Source organism: Podarcis filfolensis, assembly GCF_964270895.1.
Source record: "Podarcis filfolensis genome assembly, chromosome: 15".
NCBI classification, from domain to species: Eukaryota; Metazoa; Chordata; class Lepidosauria; order Squamata; family Lacertidae; genus Podarcis; species Podarcis filfolensis.
Window position 1 is genome coordinate 4,095,163 of NC_139618.1, and position 24,684 is coordinate 4,119,846.

Here is a 24,684-nt window from a genome sequence, read left to right on the forward strand (position 1 = left end):
CTCTTGTCTCCAAGATAAAAGATGCTTGTGTCTTTTGATGTGTCTTGGAATGGGGGTGGTGGGTTGGCTGGGAGAGGGGGGCGAGTTGGGGAATCTCAGCCTCATTTGCAGGCAGAGGAGATAGTCTTCAACGCTCTTGCTTTAAAATGAACTGCTAATGGTTGAAACGTCAAGGTCATGTAAACTGTTTATAGAACAGTTAAGTCAAAAAATAAAAATCTCTATAAATTTTGCTAAATAAATTGCAGTGTTATTATGTTTTAAAGCTATTGTGCTATGAATTATTTTTAATGGTCTGCTTTCCACGAACAGCTTTCAGCACACAATGTACTTGCAGAAAGTGCAGATTGACAAATGAACCAGATTATGACTATGACTAGATATCCCCCGTGGAGAGTGATTTAAAGTGCTCTTCCTACTCTTGGTTTCTCTCCTGCTGATGTGTTCCTCCCACTGAGGCTTACTACCGGCTCGGGAGGAGAGAAAAGGATTTTGTGTCCCTAAGTGCAGCAAGCAGGAGAGCAGTGCTTCGAATTATGGGGGAGAGGAAGGGAAGCCCTTAATATCCAGGGGCGAAGGAAGCTCTCTCCCCCCCCCCCACCAGAGTTATGTTCTGGTTCTTGGCTTTATTATCCCGTTCTTTGTTTGATGCTGCCATCCAGTGGCCAATGAGACAACAGAAAAGGAAGGAGATCTCATCAGGACTCCTTGAAATGCATTCATACCTCCAAAGTCACCCAGGGTGGTGGTTTCTGGCAAGCACCACCTCACCTTCTGATTGTAAAATGCATTTGGGGACATAACTAGACATTAACTACACTGGTCCTTGGATGGGTGTGGGCATGCTGTAAGTACCCAGAAAGCGGGCCTTCAGCCTTGTTCCTCCAAGCTAGACTCTGGCACTTGCACTAAGCCAGTGCTGAAGCAACTTAGCCCTCTGCACTCAACAACAGAGTTGCTGTCCGTGGTCCTGAATCTATCACTCCTGAATGTATTGTCTGTTACTGTCCAGGGTCCTGGCCTCCATCCAGCCCAGGCAGCCTTGGGTCCGCCTCGCAACCACCTTGTCTGTCACCAAGAAGAGATTAAAGCCCAAAGATCACTGTTGATCCAAAGAGGATCCTAGGAAGCAGTCAGTCTGAAAAACACCACCACAGCAAGCAATGTTGCCCTTGGAATTCAAATCCCCTCTCACTAGGTGGTGCTGCAGGCAGTCACTGTTGCTCAGCCTCACCTACCCGACAGGGTTGCCCGCAATGCCATGACTGGGACAGGATACAGAATATATACTAGTCCTGAAAGAACCTTTTCCAGCCTGGTGAATGCATTTCCTCACAGACAACCTTCTGGAGGATCTGCAGGCCAGTGGTGGGTGGAGCCAGAAGCAAGAAGTGGGTGAAACAATGGACATGACTTTTACATTTGTACAGGATGCTACATATCAGCTACACAAAAGGTAGAGGATTTTACACACACACGCCTTTCCACCCTCTATTTCTTTTTATTTAAACAATTTATATACCGCTTAACTACAAAATCTCCATGTAGTGTACAGAAAAGTTTTTTTAAAAAAATAGACCAAAACCATAAAATCAGACTTCAGTTGAAATGCCTGCTGGGATGAAAAAAATAATAATTCAGTAGGTGTTGGAAGTTCAACAGGGAAGGGTAAACATTTTCATTCTTCAAGAGGATGTATTCAAGCCAGGCAAAAGCACTTGCAGAGGACAGCAAAGGGATGTTGCCTGGGGAGAAGGACGTGGCCTGGAAACAGCCCCGAGAGCCAGGCTGAGTGGCACGGGGGCCACATTCAACCCATGGGCTTGATGCTTCCCGCCATCCTGGAGACCTATGGATTGCATGACTCCAATGAAATAAAACACTATACTCACTTGTCCATTCAGACTGTGCCATCCTCCTCTCCTCCCTCCTCACACTATCGTCATAAATTTCAGGTGTTGATTTTGAGACGAACCTGCAAGAAACACATTGGAATATGGGTGGAGATCATCTTCTGAGGCCCTTCTTCGTGTGCCTCCTCCATGAGAGGTCCGGAGGGTGGCAACACGAGAACAGGGCTTTTTCTGTGGTGCCTCCCCATTTGTGGAATGCTCTCTCCAGGGAAACTCGCCTGGTGCCTTCATTAAACACCTTTAGGCTCCAGGGGAAAATGTTCAAGCCTCTGGTTGACTGATATTCAATGCCCTTTTAAAATGTGTTTTGGTGGAGCGAGGACAGGGGGGTTATTGAGTTGTTCTTGTTCTTATTTTTATTTTGATTATGTATTCTGTGTTTTTATATCATGATTTTATCCTGTGAGTATATTTATACCCTGCGAGTATAGGTGGTATACAAATTTAAATTTAATAATAATATTCCTATATTATCACCTTCTATTAAATTTATATCCCTCCTTGCCTCATAACAGCAAAAAGGCATCTTGGAAACACAAAGCCTGATTGCAAGCTGACTGTGAACAGATACAGACTCTATAGGTTCAAAATCAGCCTCCCAAAATATTACCTCTTCTCTCCCCCACCACACACACTTGCTCTGTTTAACATCCAGCCTGACAAAGAGTTCTCGTGGTGCTTTTGTTGGGCTACTGAAGGTATTGCCCTAGCCTGGATTTTTTTGAGTTGAGCTGGGATAGTCAGATGACACTGCAATGCACTCTATGCGGGGCTGCCCTTGAAGACAACTTGGAAACTTCCATCGGTCCAAAATGCAGCAGCTGAATTACTGACCGGGGTTCTGTTTAGATCTCACACAAGCACTGCTTTAGAGGAGCTGCATCGGTCGCCAGTTCGTTTCCGGGCCCAGTTCAAGGTGCCCACGTCAGTGCTTAAAGCCTAAATGACTTACACCCCAAATATCTGAAAGCCTGCCTCTTTCCTTACAGACCTTTTCAGATGTTAAGTTCAGCAGAGGGGGCTCTCGGTAGTCTGGGGAGGGGGCTGGGAGAAGGCACTATTTGTGGCGGCTCCCAAGGTGTGGAACCCCTCCCCTCCCCACGGAGGCACGCCTGGCACCTTTCACTAAACAGATTCTGCCAAAGGCTGAGGCTTACCCAGGGCTTCCGACTCCTGAGGTGCATATTATTAGGCATTCTTGGTATCACATTTTGTTTCGAACGGTTTTTAACGTTGCATTTTAAATTGCTGAGACCCGCCCTGGGACCTTAAGTGTGGGCAATATACCAAATTCATCACAGTCATCTACGGGATTGGAGGCAGTGTGGCTGGGGACTGGGGAGCAGCAGCACTCACCCATCTGAAAATCTGTTCCCATCGTCCACTGCAGAGAGGTTCCCTCGCCACAACTGCGGGCTCATGTTCCTCTTCCTCCGGACGGTGACGCCTGGGTGCAAAAGCTGAAAAATCACTCCAGTCAATCATAACTGAGTGGGGACTCAGGCAAGCATTTATGAGTTATGCAGTTAACCAGGGGGCAAGGCAGGCTGTATATTTAGTGGCTGACTGCTTAATTTCCCACACGTGAGGAAGGGGTGGGTATTTGCCAATAGCTTTTAATGAGAATGGAGAGTAGGCCCTACAGTGGCCTGAGGGGGTGTGGCCTTGGGAACGTCCCAAGGGACAGACAGAGGCGCCTGGGTGGCCATATTCAGCTCCCGGGGCTGAGGCCACACAACCCTCCTCCTAACTCCATGGCCAATATCAGTGCCTAGCAAATGTCCTTCCAGCAAGTCACAATCTGCACCGATAGCTCAGTTGGTTAGAGTGTGGTGCTCATAACACCAAAGTTGCAGGTTCGATCCCTGTATGGGACAGCTGCCTATGACAGAGCCGAATTACCAAATAGGCAGAGTAAGCACCGGCTTATAGGCCCCATGCCTTTTAGGGGCCTCAACAACGGATCAAAATCAATACTGTTTGTTTTGTGTAATGTAATTGGTTTTTAAAAATTGTTGGTTGGTAAAATAAAAAAGTGTATTGGGAGATACCGTGTTTTTCGCTCTATAACACGCACCTGACCATAACACGCACGTAGTTTTTAGAGGAGGAAAACAAGAAAAAAAATATTCTAAACGAAACAGTGGATGTATGAGTTTTGTGGTTCATGCTGTGGCCACAGACATGTGATCTGACAGTGAGTTTGGAGTAGCCCAATGCAAAAATCCTGAGGATCCATATGGATCCATGCTTTGTAACCACGTTTTGCACCACTGCGGCCCCAGGCAACAGTGGGTGCGTGATTTTTTTGGTGCAAGATGTAGCCATGGACATGCTATGTGATCTGATGGTGAATTTGGGGTGACCCAGTGCAAAAATCCTGAGGATCCATGTGGATCTGTGCTTTGTAACCACGTTTTAAGTGAGGAGGGAAGGAAAAGCACTCAAGGGACAAGGAGCACGCGTGGGGTGTGTGGAGAAGGATGCTGCTAATAATGCAGGCGAGGGATTTAAGGGGAGAAGGAACATGCGTGGGGTGGGTGGAGAAGGATGCTGCTAATAATGAAGAAGAGGGGTATAAGGGGAGAAGGCTCCTCTCCTCTCCCACTTTGCTCCTTTAAAGCAAGCAGGCTCTGCTTTTCTCCCTCCTCCCTGCTCATCCCCAGCTTAGCGAGCTGAAAAATTTTGCTGTTATGTAGCGAGCTGAGTGGGGAGGAGAGAGGGACAGAGAGCCTGCTTGCTTTAAAGGAACCAACTGGACAGGAGCCGCTTACACTCGTGTAAGTGGCTCCTCTCCTCTCCCGCTTTGCTCCTTTAAAGAAGCAGACTCTCTGTCCCTCTCTCCTCCCCACTCAGCGGCTCTTCTCCTGCTTTGCTGTTTCAAAGCGAGACACGAAGGAGGGAAGGAAGGGGAACCATGGATCCTCTGCTCACGACTGCAGCAGATCCCACCCCACCCCCGCCACCCGTAGGCATTCCCTCCATAACACGCACAGACATTTCCCCTTACTTTCTAGGAGGAAAAAAGTGAGTGTTATGGTGCAAAAAATACGGTAATTTGCAAGCCAGCCCCCCCATCCCCAATTTAGACTGTCTAGGGGCCTCCGCAGGGTTTAATCCAGCACTGCTGCAGGGGGTCAGACTGGATGATCCTCAGGGTCCCTTCCAAGTCCACAGTTCTATGAATCTACGAACAAGGGAATCTGCCTTGTTACTAGCTTAGTACTGTCTACGCCAGGGGTCAGCAAACTTTTCCAGCAGGGGGCCAGTCCACTGTCCCTCAGACCTTGTGGGGGGCTGGACTATATTGGGGGGGGGGAATGAACGAATTCCTATGCCCCACAAATAACCCAGAGATGCATTTTAAATAAAAGCACACATTCTACTCATGTAAAAACACCAGGCAGGCCCCACAAATAACACAGAGATGCAGATTAAATAAAAGGACACATTCTACTAACGTAAAAACATGCTGATTCCCGGACCGTCCGCAGGCCAGATTTAGAAGGTGATTGGGCCGGATTTGGCTCCCGGGCCTTAGTTTGCCTACCCATGGTCTACACTGACTCTCCAGGCAGGAGGCCCAACTGAGGACACCTGAGATTGCTCCTGGAACCCCCTGCATGCAAAGCAGATGCTTTATCACTTTAGTAGAGTAAGATTCTAGCCCTCATGGTTCTGAATAACGGGTTAAAAAAAGAACACAGGAAGCTGCCTTATACAGAGTCAGACCACCTAGCTCAGTGCTGCCTGCTCTGACTCGCAGCAGCTCTTCAGGATTTCAGACCTAAGTCTTTCCGCAGCCCTACCAGGAGAAGTTAGGGATTGAAGCTGGGACCTTCTGCATGCAAGGCAACTGCTCTACCCCCCAGCTACAGCCCCTCCCTTTACCGCTCTCACACACCTGATAGTTGGGTTCCACTTCCCCTCTGCTCCAGGGGCTTTTGGGCGCCTCCAGCCCGCAGTCGCTCCAGCAGGTGGTGTCCTGGCTCCTGCGCTCTGGCTCCATGGGCTGGAAGGGCTGAATCACCAGAGGCCGCTGCATGGCCATGACGCGCAGCGGCGGAGGGACGTAGTTCACAGACGGAGGGCCCACCGCTTTCCAGAGGAAGGCTCTGGGTCCGCTGCAGGGCGCCCTGAGGTTTCCAAAAGCGGAGCCCTCGTCCTTCTCCCAGTATCCTCGGATGATGGGGTTCAGGGCAACGGCACATGGCTGGGGCTGGAGCTTTCTGAAGCTCTCCAGCTGGTCCAGCTTCCTTTCCGTCCGGCAGAGGGAGTCCCTCGCCTGCTGCAGCAGCGTCTGGGAGATCTTCAGGTTCAGGACGCACTTCCCAAAGTAGTGGCCCCCCTTCCAGGGGGTGTTCTGGCCCCGGGGGCTGGAGAACCTCACCATTTGCTGCACAGGGTAGGCCTGCGACATGTAGGTGACCTCTTCCCTGGTGTATTCAGACTCTGAATCGGAGGTGGCGCCCCCCTCGCTGCAGCTTGTCTGCCCGTCCTGAATTCTGGCTGGCAGGGGCGGCGAAAGGGCTTTGGCCCAATCCCCCGGGACGGTCCGAGGCTGCCTTGGGGATCCCTGGCCCGGTCCAGATGTTGTGTCCTCCTCCGTGCTGTCCCCACACATCTCAGGGTAGCAGGTGTAGATCTCGTTGATTTCAAAGCTGCAGAGGCTCTCGTCCCTGTCGCTGGTGCCCCCCTGGACTTTGGGAGCCAAGAGGTGGCCGGACTGAGCGGCAGGGAGGGCGGGCTGAGACTGGTGGACAGCGGCACCTTCGATTCTGGGAGCAGAAGCAGCGCATCTCATCACGGTGAAGCTCCCGGCTGAAGAATCAAGAGCACGAGTCAGAATGAGGGGCTAAGCTCTTAACAAGCACAGGACAGTGTTTTCTCTCCTCAAACATACACACTTCCAAAGGGCCTCTCAGGATCCTGCAGCGTATTTCTGTCCCATGTGCATGACATCTGGACACCTTGCTCTGCATCAGGGATGTGGAAGCTGCTGCTCTCCACCTCACAGCGCTCCTGGCCGCTAGCCATGTTGGCTGGGGCTGGTGGATAGCTCAGTCTGTAGAGCATGAGACTCAATCTCAGTCCCATGGGTTCAAGCCCCACAGTGGGCAAAAAGATTCCTGCATTGCAGGGATTGGACGAGGGATGTCCAACCAGCAGATTGTGACCTAGTAGTAGATCCCCGGCTGATCCTGGTAGATCGCAGGATCCTTATCATGTGCAAAAAGTTATGGGGGGGAAAGCTTAAAAATTCTGTGCAATCCTCGCCCAAAAAAGCTCAACAACTCTGGGCACTTCCCTCCTTAAAAAAGGTCAATAACTCTGGGCAATCCACCCACCCCACGCACGCTCCTCCTCCCTTGAATGGCAATGGGTAGATCACAGCCAGTGTTTTACTGGGAGTAGATCGCAGTCTCTTGGGAGCTGCACATGCCTGGACCAGATGACCCTCATGGTCCCTTCCAACTCTAGCAGGGCATACAGATGGTTGTTCCCCCATTCCTGGTATGTGTCTGGAGGGCCACAAACATACAGAAGAGACCAACCATAGCTCTGTACTACCTACACTGACGGGCAGCAGCTCTCCAGGATTTCAGGCCTAACTGGAGACACAGCTGTGGATTGAGCCTGGGGCCTTCTGCATGCAAAGCAGGTGCCCTGCCACTTAGATGCAGCCCTTCCCGTTTGCCCCAGGAGGGAAACTGCCACCGGCAGCAAAGACACAAAAGGCCAGGCTTTGGCCCTTGCAGCAAAAGCAGAACTTACAAGGCAGACACGGGACGCTCTGCTCCTCTTCTGGCTTCTCTTCTTCCTGCTCCTCTTCTGGCAACTCTTCTTCCACCTTGACCGAGACAGCGGAGGCGGACGGCAAGCAGATATTAATGTCAGCACGGGGTTCGGCCTTTGACGGTCCAGAACTGTCACCATGGCGGGTCCTACGAGACTCAAGCAAATCCTGCAGTGGCAAGGAGAATGGTGTCAGGACACAGGGGACCCCTCTCTCCCTGCAACCAAATCAGGTTGCCATTGTTGGCATCCGTCTGCCTCAAGAGACAGTGGAGTGCGCCTCCGGGGGTAGAGTCAAACCTTTGCGTTAGGAGCATTAAAGTGCACTCCCCAAGACACAAGCCTGTCCAGATGACAAGCCCGCCCCTCTCAGCCTCGCTGATGTGGTCCAAAGGAAAGCAGAGCAATACGTTTGGCACCACCTTGGCTGCAGGAGTTGCCGGAAGGAGGCTTACAAGGCATTCTCCAACCATCTTAGCGACTCAACTCCTGATTTGTGTGGGTTTTACCCCTTAGACTTTTCTTCTCCTGAAATATCCTGCAAGGTTTTCCTTCTCCTAGATGAGCTACCACTTTTCAAGTGATCCATTGGTGGGGGGAGTTTAAGCACAGGCTCTCTGGAGTTGAGAAGTAGCCTTGCAAAAATAATGTTTACAAAACACACTGGCGGTCAGTTTTTAGCTAGCTAGCCAGCCACACCTGGGTGCCCAGAGGAGGTTCAAATTTGCCAGAAGTGACCAGAAGTAAAGTTGTTTGCAAGCCCAGATTTGGGAGGCTCAATTGCTCTGGTTCACCTTCAGGTCATTCTTCAGGATGTATCGGATATCCTGCAGGTTCATGGTGCGCTGTTTCTGCCTGGACTCCAGCCCGGTCTTCACGATGTCGTAATAGGGCTTAGGCAGCCTGGCATCCGCTTCCAGCCACTGCCCAGAAACTATGAGATCCTTAACATCCGGGCCCTCGAACCCATCCCAGGGGATGGTATCTGGAAGACACACAGACCACATGCATGCTCTGATGTGGTGAAGCTCTAAAGGGGGGGAGCCTGCCTTATGGCAGAGGGCATGTCAAGAATCCGTCTAGCGGATTGTTAAAACTATGGAACACACTTCCACAAGAGGCAGTTACAGCCCCCAACTTGGATGGCTTTAAAAGACTGGGCAAATTCAGGGGAGGATAAAGCTATCAATGGCTAGTAGCCACAATGGCTCTGCTCTGCCTCCACAGTCAGAGGCAGTGATGCTTCTCAATACCAGATGCTGGGAACCACAGAAGGGGAGAGCGCTCTTGTGCTTGGGTCTTGCCTGCGAATTTCATACAGGTATCTGTCTGGCCGCTGTGAGAACAGGATGCTGGACTAGATGGACCATTGGCATGATCCAGCAGGTTCTCCTTATGTCCTTACCTTTGTGAGGCTTAGCATCCCTCCCTCCGCTTCTGTACCTGTCAGAGCCTCCTGCATCACCGCGCAGAAGCTGTAGATGTCAGACTTGGTGGTCGCGGTCCTCTGGAGGATTACTTCCGGAGCGCACCACTTGTATAACTGGGAAGGGATGGGCAGCCGTGTCAGGTCGCTGTGCTCTCCCCCATCCTTGCTGCCAAAGACAGGAAACCAAGAGGCCCTCAGAACATGTGGCAAGGGGGAGAACATACATCCCAGAGATGCTCAGCATTATTTTAAAGCTGGATAACACGTGAAAGGATGAGGGTGGCGCTGTGGGTTAAACCACAGAGCCTAGGACTTGCCAATCAGAAGGTCGGCGGTTCGAATCCCCGCGACGGGGTGAGCTCCCGTTGCTCAGTCCCAGCTCCTGCCAACCTAGCAGTTCGAAAGCACGTCAAAGTGCAAGTAGATAAATAGGTACCACTCCAGCGGGAAGGTAAACGGCGTTTCCGTGCGCTGCTCTGGCTCGCCAGAAGCGGCTCAGTCATGCTGGCCACATGACCCGGAAGCTGTACGCCGGCTCCCTCAGCCAATAAAGTGAGATGAGCGCCGCAACCCCAGAGTCGGCCACGACTGGACCTAGTGGTCAGGGGTCCCTTTACCACGTGAAAATGGGTGGTGGTGGGGAGACAGTAGCTGCAAGAGAGCTCTCAAAGACCCACTTGTTTATGTGGGACATTATTGCAGTCAATCAGCTCTTATGCTTTGCCAAATGGGCACATGAAAGGGCTGAGGCTCACAGAGCTTTCCTGTAAAATTTGCTAGAGAGAACTCAGTGAAATCATTTCCTTTGTCTGCCTTGGCAGGAAGCTTGTAACACTACATACATCCTTCGGGCCTGGGTGGCCTCCTTTTTTCATCATGCTTCCAAGCTGACCATGCATGCACGTCCGACCTCTGCAGCTCAGACACCATTTCCAAACTTACATTTTGTACTTTTGCTAGTTGCTCAAGTAATATGGGGAGAACGGGGGAAAGTAGGGCGCCTTTACCTCTCGATCATGTACTCCAGGTTGGTAAGCTTGGCTTCCCCCGCCAAAACCACCACCACAGCATAGGAGCTGACCGTGCGGTGGATGAAGCCGTGCGAGTGCAGGAACCTCAGGCCATCATTCACCTGGAGCAAGAGGTGAACGAGGGTCTCCATGTGCACAATGGGGAACTCCGAACGCTGCCGAGGGGAAGAGGAAAGAAACCAGCTCTTAGCTTGAGTATTTGCTCTTCCCAGGAACCTCCAGGAAGACAGGATTTAAAACAGGGCAGGTACCCTTCCACACCATACAATTAATGCAATCAACATACGATGTGGGTGTTAGTTTACTGTCTGGTAATCATTCTGCATTAGAACTGTTTGAGATCAGAGGAGATGATCACGGCCCGGTTCACACATAATGCCAAGCCATGGTTTATTCAACGATGGTTCATTAAACCATGGTTTCTCCAACTGTCCAAACCCTGCCCAACAGCTTAACCTGAAGTCATGATTTGCTGTCTTTGGCTTGTTTTAACTGTGGCTCAGCACTATGTGCAAAGCCAGCACCCCTTTTACTCCGTCTAACCTACCACATGACGCAGGACAAAATGGATCAATCCCCTCTTAGCCATGAAGCTTGCCAGGTGACTCTCTTAGCTACGAAGCTCAACGACTTAGTCACAGTCTCTCAGTGTAACCTACCTCACGGGGTTGTTATGAGGATAAAGTTTGGAAGGGGCCGGAAGAACCTGATTTGTCACTCTGAGCTCCTTGGGAGGAAACCACTGGGGGCAGGTAGAACAAATATATTAATTCTGCCAAGAAACAAAAACGGTCACTTTACCCTCTCATGAAGGATGCTATAGAGGGAGCCAAAAGTAACCCTCTCAAACACTAATCGCGTTTTCTCCAAGTCGCTGGATAAACAGACGGCCATCAGCTGCAACAAATGAGGATGGCGGAGCTGGCTGCAGGAGGAGATATGAAAACCCAACAGTGTGAAGGGAAATTGGATTACGAAGGAAGTGCATTTCCAGGCTTACTGATCTTATCCCATCAGAACAGCTCACTCTGCCTTTCCTAACCAACTTAAAGCACCAGAACCAACAAAAAAGCAACAACAGAACATGCCGGGAGCAAAGGCCAAAAGAAGGTGGAAGTTAACATGGATCAGGCCATCAACATGGCACCAGAAAACACAACTGATCTTTCAAGGGATGTTCTGCTGGGTATTACTACGTGCAACCCATCACCGAGCGGTGAGAGGCTCCGGGGGTGCCTGCGCTTATCCATATTTCCGTTTCCTTGGAATGACGGTTAACAAAAGACTGTGGTGTCTTTAAGATGTGTGGTTTTATTTACACATACATATATAATCAGAGGATAAGATGGAAGGTCTCACAGCACTAACACCTTGAAAGATCTCGCCTCCCCAGGGAAGGTTTTCCAGGGAAGCCCCAAGCCACCACTTTGGCTCCAGCACAGAGCAATGGATGCCTCTGTCTCTCCAGCATCAGCCAAAGCTCACTCACAAAACTCTGGCTATTGTTCTTCTATACAGGAATCAGCAAACATTTTCAGCAAGGGGCCGGTCCACTGTCCCTCGGATCTTGTGGGGGGCTGGACTATATTTGGGGTGGGGGATGAACGAATTCCCATGCCCCACAAATAACCCAGAGATGCATTTTACATAAAAGGACACATTCTACTCATGTAAAAACACGCTGATTCCCGGACCGTCTGTGGGCCGGATTTAGAAGGCAATTAGGCCGGATCCAGCCCCCGGGCCTTAGTTTGTCTACCCATGTTCTATAAGGTGAAGTCTGCTTCCACTAGGTGGTGGGGGGTTACACACACACGCGCACACACACACCCGTTTGTCTCTATGGCAACAAGGCAGCCCCTTTTTAATGTAAATGGCAGGACTGAACTGGCAGGCCAAGGCCACTCCCTTAGCGAAGGAACTGATCTGGCTGGTTTCTCCTAATAGATTCTACCCTCCCTGACACAGAATCACAGCTTTGAGAGGGACTCATGGGTTTCATCCAGACTGACCTCCCCCCACAAAAAATCCCCTATAACACTGTAATCACCCAAGAGACTGAGGAGGAAGAGAGAAACAAGTAGATTATTTTCCCCAAGGCAAATGGCCACAATACAGACCCCCTCTTTGTTGCTCAGGAACAGATCAAAACAAGGTTACCAGAATAGCTCTAGGGCTTTTCCTTCTTCCTGCTCAGCGCCCAAATTGCATGGGAACCTATTATGTAGTTGCAAGAAACGCAAGTTGACATCGCTGCTGAGATGCTGTTCCCCCTCCGATCTGAACATCAGTAGAGGAAGGAGCCACAATCGCGATTCAGGTTTTCCCCGCCAAAGCTGCAAGAGGTGGCCGTACCTACTGTACTCCTGTTCCGCGAGAAGCAGGTCCGAGAGGCGCAGCTTGCTGCAGTGCTGGTGGGGTTTCATGTTCAGCTCCTTCACTGTGACTCTGCTTCCACCCCACATCAAACTGCAAGACCAGGGAAGGGAGGGGAGAGAGGCCAGGTGTGACTTTCTGGACTTTTTCTTTGGCAGTATTGCAGTTTTCAATACTCTGCTTGAATGCATACTCCGTCACAGGAGGTGGGCAGAAGGGTAGCTCCCAAAGGAAGATTGCCAGTGGTGGTGTAGCAGGCACTGTGCAAGTGGGAGGCCAGGGTTCAAATCCAGGCAGGTCAAATGCTGACATGTGTTTTCATCTGGTTTTTAGTTTACTTTTTATTTTAGTTATTTTTAATGCCTTATTTAAGTGGTGATGGTATCGTTGTTTTCTTCTTTTCGTAAACCACTTTTGAGACTGGGGGAACCAAAAGCAAGCACCCTTCAAGTTTTTTGCACTCAAAAAAGAAAATTCCACAGCTCATAACTCTTTAAATCTAAATGTGTGTCTTTTTGCAGTAGGCTCCGACTGGTGAATCCTGGGGGTTCTACTCCCCCAAAAAAGTAGTAGTAGTAGTAGTAGTAGTAGTAATAATAATAATAATAATAATAATAATAATAATAATATTATTATTTGTTCCCCAGCCACTCTGGGCGGCTTCCAACAAGAATTAAAAATACATCAAAATGTCACACATTAAAAACTTCCCCGAACAGGGCTGCCTTCAGATGTCTTCTAAATGTTAGATAGTTGTTTATCTCTTTGACAACACGAGTCTAAACGGGCAAAAGAAAGCACCACTGATATGAAACTGCACTGTTAAACCTGTTCTTAATAATGTTTATGTGATTCTGACTGCAGTTTCTCGTCGGGATGTGTATTGCTTTGGGACTTCATCTTGGGTCAGAAGCGATGTATACATTGAACAAGCCTACACCTAGCCTACTTGGTTAAGAAGCCCAACTCCCCCTTGCAAAAGCATCAACCCACTTGGTCATAGTCATGTACGGCCCAGCTGGAAAGGAGAAGGTTGGTTCATCATCAGCCTGGACCACTTCCTTATCCGCAATGATGGGGAGCGATGCCAGGTAGCCCAGCTGACGGCTGCCTGTGAGGTAAACCTGACACGAGAAATAATAATTGTAACAATTGCTCTTTGTTTTCATTTTCCTTCACAACATTCATAATTCTGTAAATCTCTTCCTTATGTTCACTTTTTTAAACCAAGAAAATGAAAAAGAAACCTTTTTCTTACAAAGAAGGATGCTTTGTAAAGAAAGCATAGCTTTCCCCTGGCCCTTAATAGCATTATAAATACCTGTCCTTGTGATGATTTCACCTTCTCTATTGACAGTGAATTTTTATTGGATAATGCTATGTTTTCTTGTCATGTAAACCACTTTGATGTTTCTTTTTCATAAAAGCAGTGCAGAAATGTTTTCTTACATTTAAAAGACACCCACCCACCAATCCTTTTGCTATTGCTCAAGGACACACGTTTTCCAATCAAGGTCCACATTCTCTTCCAGGAAACCTCCTTGGGGCCAGTGACGCTCAAGGCAAAAAGGTGCAGAGCAACAAATGTTGAAATTTACCTTGACTAGTTTGTACACAGATTCAAGCGTCCATATCTATTCTCAATTAAGGCAAGTGAGAGACATTTCAAGGGTTCTAGGACATATCCCAGTGTCAGGAGCACATCAGCAATAAAGCACATAGTGTTAACACTTTATTAGAAGACGCTGCTCAATAGTGCCAGGCCTAGTGAGCACAGCAACTCTTCCTCACTGGTCTGGCCCCAATGAGGCAGTTGCAAGGACTGAAGGTCCCCACCTTCCCACAGCTCCCTAAGTCTACTCCTCTGCCTGGTCCTTCCCAAGTAATCTGAGATGAAGTCTTGTCTGTCTTTGATCTGCCCTCTTCATACCTCTTCTGGTCCTGGGAGATGAGGGGGCAGGGGAGCTGGTCACAGCAGGAGGGGGAGACCCCCCCCGGCTTCTTCAGAAGCCTGCCTCCACTCTGCTTCTTGCCCCCCCTCCTCTCCATCCTCTGCTTCTGCCTCTAATTCTGGATGTGATGGCCTGGGAATCTGATTCAGAATCTGAACCTGAGGAGTCCCAGCCTGCACAGGAGTCCCCGCCTCCAGGGCTGGCTGAGCCGGGGCAGGGGCTTGAATCTGAAGGGCCTGAACCTGTGCCGGATCCTCAGGAGCAGACACCAGATGTATCCACTCTGGCTCCGGAGGTGATTGAGGGCCCATTGCCTGCAGGTGCGCCTCTCCCAGCCCTGTCAGGGGAAGGTGAAGCTGCCCCTGGGTCCAATAACCCTCCAACCTCTCCTGAGCTGCAGAGGCTCAGGGCAGAGAGGCGGAGGGAACTGAGTTCTCTAAGGAGGAGTGCTCGCCTTAAGGCCAGGAGAGGCGGGTCACCTGTGGGCCGGGACCACCCCTGGCCTCAGAGGAAATAAAGGCCAGTCAGCCCAGTCCCAGGTTGCGGGAGCAACGTCGTTGGAAACCTGTTTCTGTCAGCACCCAGACCTGTTCTTCCAGAGTTCCCGTCCACGCCCGGCTTCTTGCTTTGGACCCTGCTTCGCCCTTGCTGGACAGTCTCCAGACCTTCGACCCCAGACCGGACTCTGACCACGCCTCACGGTAACCTCCCCCCAGGACCAGCACACTGGACTTCTCTCTGCCACAGACTCTCATGGCTCACTAACCCTGTTACCTCTTCAGCTTCTGACATCTCCTCCCACTCTACTTCCTCTTCTCCCTTTCTGACCACTCGTCGTCCCAGGCTCTGAGCCTTTGTCCCAGCCCTGACACTCAGCCAGGCAAAAGCACCTGAAGAAGGCACAGAGCAGGACAGACAAGAGGGCAGGAGAATATCAAGGGCCAAAGAGAGAGACCCGGAGGGCTGCATTTGGCCCCTGGGCTCAAGGTTTTCCACTGGCCAAATTCCGCTCTTTCACCACCAGAAGCCACACTCTGCACTAAAGACTTGCATAACAGGGATATACTTTTTTTGAATTCCCAACAAAAAATTCACCAGCTGTTCCCAATTCATTCTTCTAGATACAACCTTGGCTCAAGGGGAACAGGGAGATCCTGTTGCGTCCTGGACCCTTCCGCCATATTTACCTTCCCAAAGCCAAAGCTGTAAATGTTTTGGGGGGCACTGCTCCCGCGTCTCAGAATCTTGTCAGCCGTCCTGAAGGACAAAAAAATAAAGAAAGGGGGAAAGGGGTGTCTCTTGAAGTAGCTGAGGCTGAGAGGCAGCAACTGACCCAAAGTCACCCAGTGAGCTTCATGGCTGAGCTGGAATATGAACCCTGGTCTTCCAGGTCCTTGTCCAACACTCTAACCACTGTACCACACTAGCTCTCATAGAACCGTAGGATCAAAGAATTGTACAGTTGGAAGGGACCAAAAGGGTCATCCAGTCCAACCCCCTGCAATGCAGAAATCTTTTGCCCAATGAGGGGCTCAAATCCATAACCCTGAGATTCAGAGTCTCTAGACACTTCCTACAAAGCATCTGAAAGGAATTTCACAACACAATAAAAAGACTGCATGTACTGGGCACAATTTCAAAGCCAGCACAGATACAAATGGAGATTTGTTGCTAATACCCAATGACAGATTTTGGATTTTATTTGCTTCTGATCTGGGCTTCCTTTTTGCTTTTATGTGTGCAGTTCTGCTTTTTCACCACATGAGGGAGAAAGAATGATGTGACAGCCATTCTCTGCGGAGGAACCAAGGGCACTTCCCAAGTGTTTACAAGCCTCTATTAAAAATAAACGTTTGGTGTGCGGGAAAAGGAAGAGAAGAGGGAGAAACGATTTCTCTCCTCACCATCACTGTTACAACTGGAGGCACTCACCCTTGCTTGATGCCCACAAACTTGGAGGGGCTAGAGACCAAAGCTCTGGGAGAGTCCACCTTCCGTAGCAAGTCTATGGAGTAGTTCTGCACAATCGCCTGCATGTGGGATGTACATCGCTGGATGAACTCGAGCATCTGCAAAACAGAAGAGGAGGAGAAGCCGCCGGGGATGGTTGGTGGCAGCAAAGACTCCCAAGTTTGAGTGCACACCTTGAAAGCAACTAGGGATGGAAGGGAGAAAATGCCTTATAGAATTGAAGAGTTGGAAGGGATCCCGAGGATCATCTAGTCCAGCGGTTCTCAACCTGTGGGTCCCTAGATGTTGTTGGACTACAACTCCCATCATCCCTGAGCTTTGGCCTTGCTAGCTGGGGTGATGGGAGTTGTAGTTCAACAACATCTGGGGACCGACAGGTTGAGAACGGCTGATCTAGTCCAAGCCCCTGCAATGCAGATGTCCATTATGGTGATTGAACCTGCAACCTTGGCGTTATCAGCACTTGATCTAAGGAAATGAGCTATCCAGTGGTGCCAAGCATCAGTCTGGGCAGACTTGCAGTGGCTCTCCGTGATTTTAGACGTAATCTCTCCCAGTCCTACCTGGAGATGCCAAGGATTAAACATGAGACCTTCTGACTGATAAGCAGGTGCTTTATTCCACTGAGCCATGACCCTTGTCGTAGAAACAACTAAACAGTTCTGGATAAAAGCATTTGGGCTGGGGGGTGTTGCAAGGTCAGGGATGGGGAGCCTGAAGCCATGTAAACGTTGCTGGGACTCCAATTCCTACCATCTCCTGCAACCTACAGGGCCAACAGTTAGTTAGGGATGCTGAGAACTGGAGCCCAGCAATAACTGATGGGGGCCCCACAGGCACCCCCATACATGATCAAAATAAGCAACACTGCCTGCTTCTTGCAGGGAATGGAAGGCTGACTCTGCCTGGAAGAGGTATTTGTGGAGCTTTGCGCACACAGGTGCAAGCTTCTGGGGTAAGCAAGAGGCGAAAGGCCCTAGCCGCCCACACACCTGAGCACTGCTCTCCTTCCCAGCTGTCACAGCCCAGCTCTGTGGGTTCCTCCCGTTCCTGTCATGGACTCGCAGGTCTCCACCCGCATCCAGCAGTTTGCTGAGAATTGACTGGTTGCCTGAGAAAGCTGCCGCATGGACCGGAGTGCTCCCATCGTGACAGCGGCTGAGAAAACAAGGAACACAAAAGCACTTGGAAGTCCTGATCGGAGGGCCCCCAAAGACCTTAATAAGCAATTCCTTGGACAAGGTGGACTCTGGGCTTAAAAACAAAATGCAGAAATGCTTACATCAAGGCTGATTAACATCTTATGTCCTTTAAAATGTGTTTCGGGGTAGGGGTATTGTTTCGCTTCATTTTTGTTCCTGTTTTTATCTCGCATTTTTATGCTGTGAACTGCCTTGTGATCTTCGGATGAAGGGTGGTATACAAGTTTAATAAATAATAGCAACACTTGTGCCAAGGATACTCCAAATTCTGCGCAAATAAAAATAGGATTCTGCAAGCTGAGTGAGTTACGCAAACGAAGTAAAATAGTATTGCAGGTTTTCCGGGACCTCACAGCTACTGTCAATGAGCTGGCATTCTCCAGATAGTTTTGACCACAACTCCCATCAACTCTGACCACGGGTCATGCTGGCGGGGGCTGACGCGAGTTGTAGTCCAAAACTTCCGGAAGGGTGCCTGGCTGGGGAAGGCCATTCATTGTAAGGCATTTCCCACACACTTTCCAGCTTAGTTTTGCAGCCCTGGGGTCTCAATGCCTGTTTTTAAAAGGGAATGAGGGGGGAGACCTATCATTATCAGAAAACACGCTTTTTTGCTTTTTCTCCGTTTCTGCAGATCTACATGTAGAGGAGAACTCACACACCTCTGGATTTTTTTTAAAACCCAGAAAATTGTCTTCCTATAACAACAAAAATGTATCTTTTGTACTTACTGATTGGGATCCGAACCATAATCCAAAAGAACGCTGACAACTTTCCCAATACCAAGCAAGGCAGCAGTGAATAGGGGAGTCTGCCCCAATGAGTTAATCGAGTCAGCACTGATTCCTACAAAAATAAGAATGGGGGGCGGGGAGAGAGAATTACTGCCATTCTCGTTCCACTTCCCCAGGGCAAATTTTCCCTAAGTGTGTGAGGTCCCACAAAAGCTGCCCTTCCCCATCTCCAACCCTCTGCAATGAATCAGCCAGAGGCACGCCATTAAGGGCAGATCACAAATTAAGCTACAGTCATGGGAAAAACAAAAAACACCCTACTTAATTTCTCTGATTTTACATATGAAGACATAATAACAATCGTATGTTCCTTGGCAGGTATTAAAATTAGGTAAATACAACCTCAGATGAACAACACATGACATATTACACCTTGTCATGATTTATTTAACACCGGGCACCTTTCTTACATATCTTTAGACACCAGACAATAACATTCCTCTTCTCCCAGGCCTTTGGGTAATTAAACAAGTTATGGTCTTTTAAACTGTGGGGGCAGTATTGTTTTTTTTTGTTGTTTGTTTGTTAATATTGTTTGTATTTTTACATCATAAACCTCCCTGTGATCTTCAGATAAAGGACAATTAATAAATAATAATGCTAATACTAAGTCTAACAGGCTCATCTCTGCAAGGATTAATATTTGTTCAAAGCAGCCATCCTTTGCTCCATGGAATTCCATGGGCTTATTTCTAAGAATCTATGCACAGAATCAGGACATTTTCATTTCATACCCACTTACAAATCTGCTATGCCCATGACCATTTTGAAAGTGTTTTTAACCAATAATTTCATTCATTTATTACTTTTTGTAAACAGATTTGAGGTTGTTATTTTAAAATCAAATTATGCAATAAATTATGCAGAAAAACTAATATGAATGGCTTTATTAGAATTTTAGCCAGATTGCCACATGCACTAACCCAAACCTCTTCAGAAAGGGCAAAATAGGCATTTAACCAACAATGGAGAAATTGCAAAGTTAATGAATATTAGAAGGATGTATCCTTGATACAAGATAATGCCAAATAAACATATAAAGCAAAACGAAACAACACTCTATTAATAATAATTAAAAAAAATTAAAAAATTTAAAAAGGACCAAATATTTATGAGCTAATATTTAACCATTTCAAAAAAGGAGTAAACCACTCAGTCTGTGTTCTCTCCCTCCAACCTCCTTAATAAAAAGGAGGCGGAACGGTCATCAATAGCAGGCAGCAGCTGCAAAATGCAACACTGCCCGCTCGCTTCGCGCTCAGAAGAGAACACTTTAACTCCTCCTCGTGGTTCTCGCGGCCAATCACTTTCGAGTACACTTCTCTAGTTGCAAACTATAGAAATGATCCCTGAAAGTATAGTCTTAACTAAACACTTCTCGGCTCCCGAGCCTGGTTGCCACGATCCACTCTTCAAGACACGGCGACCGATTTATAACCCATCGAAAACATGCGCGACTTTTGATTCTTACGACAGGAAACTAGCAATTCAAGCTCCCTCGGGATAATTTAAAAGAAATGCTTTTATAAATTGGTATTTGGCCAGTTATCGGCGGTGGACCAGAATCCCTCTCGCTTTCTATCTGCATACGGGACCCAAGCGGCCAATCACAGTCGGGCTTTAGTCTCCACTAAACATGGCAGCCTGCAGTTCGCTTACTGGCTCTTCAAACCCAGGCGGCTACCTAGAGGAGGCGGGCCCTCATGACGTCACTCTCCCTGGCTCAGGCAGCTTAACTGTGTCACCGCCGGACAGTCCGAAGGAGTCCTAGTCTTCGCCGCCCCAGGCAAGCCCTGCTCTTGAGTAAAACACGCAAATGATCGTGTTGCAAAGAGACTCCGCAGGGAAGCAACTGGTCCCTGACTCAACTTTCTTGTCAGCCACTAAATGGAGCGATCCTATATACTACAAACTTACTTTTGAAAAAAGACCTGCAGTCCTTGTCAGGGTACATACAGCATTCTAGTCTTCAAATAAGTTCACAATGGTGTAAATCGTTACAACAGCCCCTACAGGTAGGACAGCAATTTTACCCCCTCCACTCTGCCCAACTGGAGCGGCTGAGCGCAGCCACAGTTCCGTGGGAATCACCTCTAAATCAAAGTGCATATGTTCAGGGCAATGTCTGACATTTTCCTGCCCCCAAGACTCTTAGACTAGCCCTGCTGGGTCAAATCAAAGGCCTATGTAGTCCAGCAGTTTTCCACCAGAAGCCAACCAGATTCAATACAGAAATAAAATGTCTTCTGGACCACCTTACTGTTGTATGGAGTTCCACTGCTCTGGAGTAAAAAAAAATTTAAGTGCACTATCAAAGCTAGGACTGAGGTACTATGCACATTTAATCTGGGAATAAATTCAAGTAAACCAAAGGGGATTTATTTCTAAATTATCACCGCGTCAAATGAAATAGCCTAAGCACACATGATCTCATTGCACTGCTACTATCCAGCTGTATGCTTGACCTGTTACTAACATCCACTGACTTTTAATGTGACTTCAAAAAGGAAGTAATTCTACATTACTGTACTTATTTCTTAAAAAAGAAAAAAAAGAAATGCAGGTTGTGTCACCTACAAAACCACCTATTTAAGTAGGAACACCTGTTCCCTGTCTTGAAAGCCTTTTCCACCTTGCCTGGGAAGGCAAGACCCTGACTGCAGCTACGAAAGCTGAGGTTGCTGAACAGACTCTTGGGCTGGGGTGTTTTGTTGTTGGAAGGAGATCTGGTGCTGTTGGTTTTTTATGTATTTTTGTGTAAGGTTTTTTGTGATATATGTGAAAATTGTTCAGCTTGGATGTGTATTTTTAAAAAAATGTTTTATCATTTATAACTACTTTTGTTATGTTGCAGTTATGTTCCTTTTTCATGTAAGACACCTTGAGTATGATTGAAGCGTGGAAAGGCAGCATACAAATTATGTATATTTGTACGTATGTAAAATCTATTTTTGGGACGCGGGTGGCGCTGTGGGTAAAACCTCAGCGCCTAGGGCTTGCCGATCGCATGGTCGGCGGTTAGAATCCCCGTGACGGGGTGAGCTCCCGTTGTTCGGTCCCGGCTCCTGCCCACCTAGCAGTTCGAAAGCACTCTCAAGTGCAAGTAGATAAATAGGTACCGCTTTATAGCGGGAAGGTAAACGGCGTTTCCGTGTGCTGTGCTGGTGCTGGCTCGCCAGAGCAGCTTCGTCACGCTGGCCACGTGACCCGGAAGTGTCTCCGGACAGCGCTGGCCCCCGGCGTCTTAAGCGAGATGGGCACACAACCCTAGAGTCGGACACAACTGGCCCGTACGGGCAGGGGTACCTTTACCTTTACCTTTAAAATTTATTTTTAAAACATTTTTGAAGCAAATAAGCAGTCTCTGCTTTGCCCTTTTAGCCTCTGAACAAGTAAAGAGAATGGGTCATTGAAAGCAGGGAACAGCAGCTGTATAAACACAACACCACCCACTTGCTTCACACTCAGAAAGGAACAGTTTGATTCCTTGTGCTTAACAAGACCCGGCTACATTTGATTACGGTTCCTACATGTGAACACAGTTATCTGCAAGAATAGCATGGGAGTGGGGGAGAACACTGCTTCCCACACACCCAGCCCAGCTGGGGCACATTGATTTTGTAATATAGGGTGGCAGTTTCACTAAACAGATCTTTCTTCAACAAACTGTATTGGAAGGCCTCAAATTAAGGGTATTCCTGGGTACTTAGAAGACTCGGGACTGCCTTAGCTGACCTGATGGGTTCTGGATACTTTAGACCAGAGGTGTTCAACCTTTTTGAGTCCACAGCTCCCTGGACCAACTACCTTCTTTCTGTGGCAACCCTGTGGAGCTCAGGAGCCCAGTTATGTCACCCCTTGCTTGCAGAGCTGGCAGCCTCTCATCCTTTTTTGAACACCCCCATTTTGTGGAGTGCTCCCTCAGCCTCCTGTCCTCTCCCCTCTCCTTGGGAGTCCTCCGGGCAGCTGCTGCCGCCACCGCCCCTGATCTCTGAGCTTCCCCCCCCCCCCCGCCATCACTCCAAAAACAGGTGAATCCCAGGGGCACACTTTGCCTGTGGAGCTTATAGTCAGGGCTGCTGCAATAAGCAGCTGTGCAAGCCTTTAGGAGGCAGAGATGCCAAAGGGCATCGGAGGAGGGAGGAGAAAGAGGGACAGAGGCCAGTGTTGCCTGCAGCACCCCTGACCATCATTCAATGTACCCCAGAGTGCCACGGCACACTAGCTGAAAACCACTGTTTAGACCACAACTCCCATGAGCTCCAGGCCACACTCTGAACTGACCTCAAACCCTGAGCTTCAAAACACTATTTGCAGTGACAAAAAAATATCATGCTAAATTATTTCAAAACCACACAACCTACACTATACATTCAGAGCTACCACGCCAGTTTTCTGTTAACATTTTGGATTCGAAAATACGCTAAGTTTCTAATCACTCCCTCTTGAGCCAGCTAATAAATGCAGAATGTATATTTCATTTTTATATTCATAAGACTAAAGACGGGTAGAATGCAGGGCAGATAAAGCATCCAATATGTGAAAAAATGAAAATAGCACCAATTAAAATCTTGAAGGCAGAAAATGATTTGTATTAGACTGTATAAACCCAAATTGAAAAATAAGGATATGGGGGAAAATCAGCCTATTTTTCAACCATTTTTAAAAAAAGGCAGGAACCACTCAGTCTGTGTTCTCTCCCTCCAACCTCCTTAACAAAAAGGAGGCGGAACGGTCATCAATAGCAGGCAGCAGCTGCAAAATGCAACACTGCCTGCTCGCTTCGCGCTCAGAAGAGAACACTTTGACTCCTCCTCGTGGTTCTCGCGGCCAATCACTTTCGAGTACAATTCTCTAGTTACAAACTATAGAAATGATCCCTGAAAGTATAGTCTTAACTCGGCACTCCGCGCTTCAAAGGCCAGGCGGCGGCTCTCCGCTTCTCAGGTCACGGTAGCTCAACAGCCTCCGCTCGGTTCCTTCCCCCTCCCCGCCCGCGTCCCCGACCCTCTCGCTCAAATGTTGCACCCGGAGGCGGCAAGGCTGCTATTCCCGCCCATGTCCGCCGCTGTGGCTCCATTCCGGGCGAAATTACCGAGTTTCAATTATATTCCCAGCAAAACCCCTTGGAAGCAGACGCGGGGCCACGCCTCCTATTTTGCATAGTCTCCGCCCCTCAGAATAGGCCACGTGTTTTCGTCTCTCCTTAAGCCTCGATCCAAGGAAGATTTATTATTCTACTTCTTAATTTACGTTATTTACTATTGTTGCTTTTATATACAGTAATGTAGGGATGCCATAGAGGAAGAGAAAGCAAGTCCACATCTTTCCCTGACTCCTAGAAGCTCAAGGGGGAAATAGTATCAGGAATAAATTACACTCTTTGTTTTTACATAGAGATATTTATCTACAGCTGCACTCTATCCTATACACACCTGCCAAGGAGTAAGTATCATTACAGAGGCATCCTCCTCAGTACTGTATGCATATTACAGTATTGCAGCGTGCAAGAGCTTCTCACACGCTTAGCAAACGGGAGGTGTTCCTATTGTCACCAGGATTTTTGTTTGGGTTGGGGAAAGGCTTTTGTTAGGGCAGGGCAGAACCTCAGATCTGTATTGATATGTACTGATTTAGGGGGAGCAGCTGCCCCCCCCAGCTACACCTGTGAGCTTACCACCTAGTAAGGATGCTTTGTGTCACTCACAACAAGTAGTAAATACTGTAACAAGATTTCCTTCTAAAAGGTACATCTAGAGTGCAAACAAACCTATGCATGTTTTCCTCAGAATTAAGTCCAACTGTGTTTAAGAGGATTTTCTTCCCCTGCACAGGATCCCAGCCTTAATCAGTTATCCTGTTTCAAAACCTGTCGCATCCACAATCTCAGCAAGCATGGAAGGGATTGATCCCCCACACTTATTTTACCACAGTGCATTTAGAAATAGGTGGCCCCTACACATGAAGGGTGCATTTTGCTACCATAGCTAATGAAAAAAAAAAGGTAAAGGACCCCTGACAGTTCAGTCCAGTCGCGAACAACTCTGGGGTTGCAGCACTCATCTTGCTTTACTGGTTGAGGGAGCCGATGTTTGTCCGCAGAGTTTTTCCGGGTCATGTGGCCGGCATGACTAAGCTGCTTCTGGCAAAACCAGAGGAGTGCACGGAAATATCGTTTATGCTGTTTACCTTCCCGGCGGAGCCGTACCTATTTATCTAC

At 48.4% G+C, this 24,684-nt stretch overlaps 1 protein-coding gene across 5 annotated transcripts in view; it reads right to left on the reverse strand.

Annotated features, from left to right (window-relative positions):
* TEX14 (testis expressed 14, intercellular bridge forming factor) overlaps positions 1 to 24,684 on the reverse strand; it is a 52,094-nt gene that overhangs the window by 21,938 nt on the left and 5,472 nt on the right. For all 5 annotated transcript variants that reach the window (XM_083587406.1, XM_083587404.1, XM_083587403.1 and 2 more), the window contains 14 exons: positions 18,402 to 18,516; positions 17,461 to 17,626; positions 16,430 to 16,566; positions 15,685 to 15,754; positions 13,539 to 13,669; positions 12,525 to 12,638; positions 10,971 to 11,094; positions 10,146 to 10,324; positions 9,153 to 9,304; positions 8,504 to 8,694; positions 7,689 to 7,878; positions 5,818 to 6,734; positions 3,270 to 3,373; positions 1,893 to 1,975 (listed from right to left, as the gene is read on the reverse strand). In XM_083587406.1, coding sequence (XP_083443532.1) covers positions 1,893 to 1,975; positions 3,270 to 3,373; positions 5,818 to 6,734; positions 7,689 to 7,878; positions 8,504 to 8,694; positions 9,153 to 9,304; positions 10,146 to 10,324; positions 10,971 to 11,094; positions 12,525 to 12,638; positions 13,539 to 13,669; positions 15,685 to 15,754; positions 16,430 to 16,566; positions 17,461 to 17,626; positions 18,402 to 18,516 — 2,673 coding nt within the window. The remainder of the gene's footprint in view (positions 1 to 1,892; positions 1,976 to 3,269; positions 3,374 to 5,817; positions 6,735 to 7,688; positions 7,879 to 8,503; positions 8,695 to 9,152; positions 9,305 to 10,145; positions 10,325 to 10,970; positions 11,095 to 12,524; positions 12,639 to 13,538; positions 13,670 to 15,684; positions 15,755 to 16,429; positions 16,567 to 17,460; positions 17,627 to 18,401; positions 18,517 to 24,684) is intronic.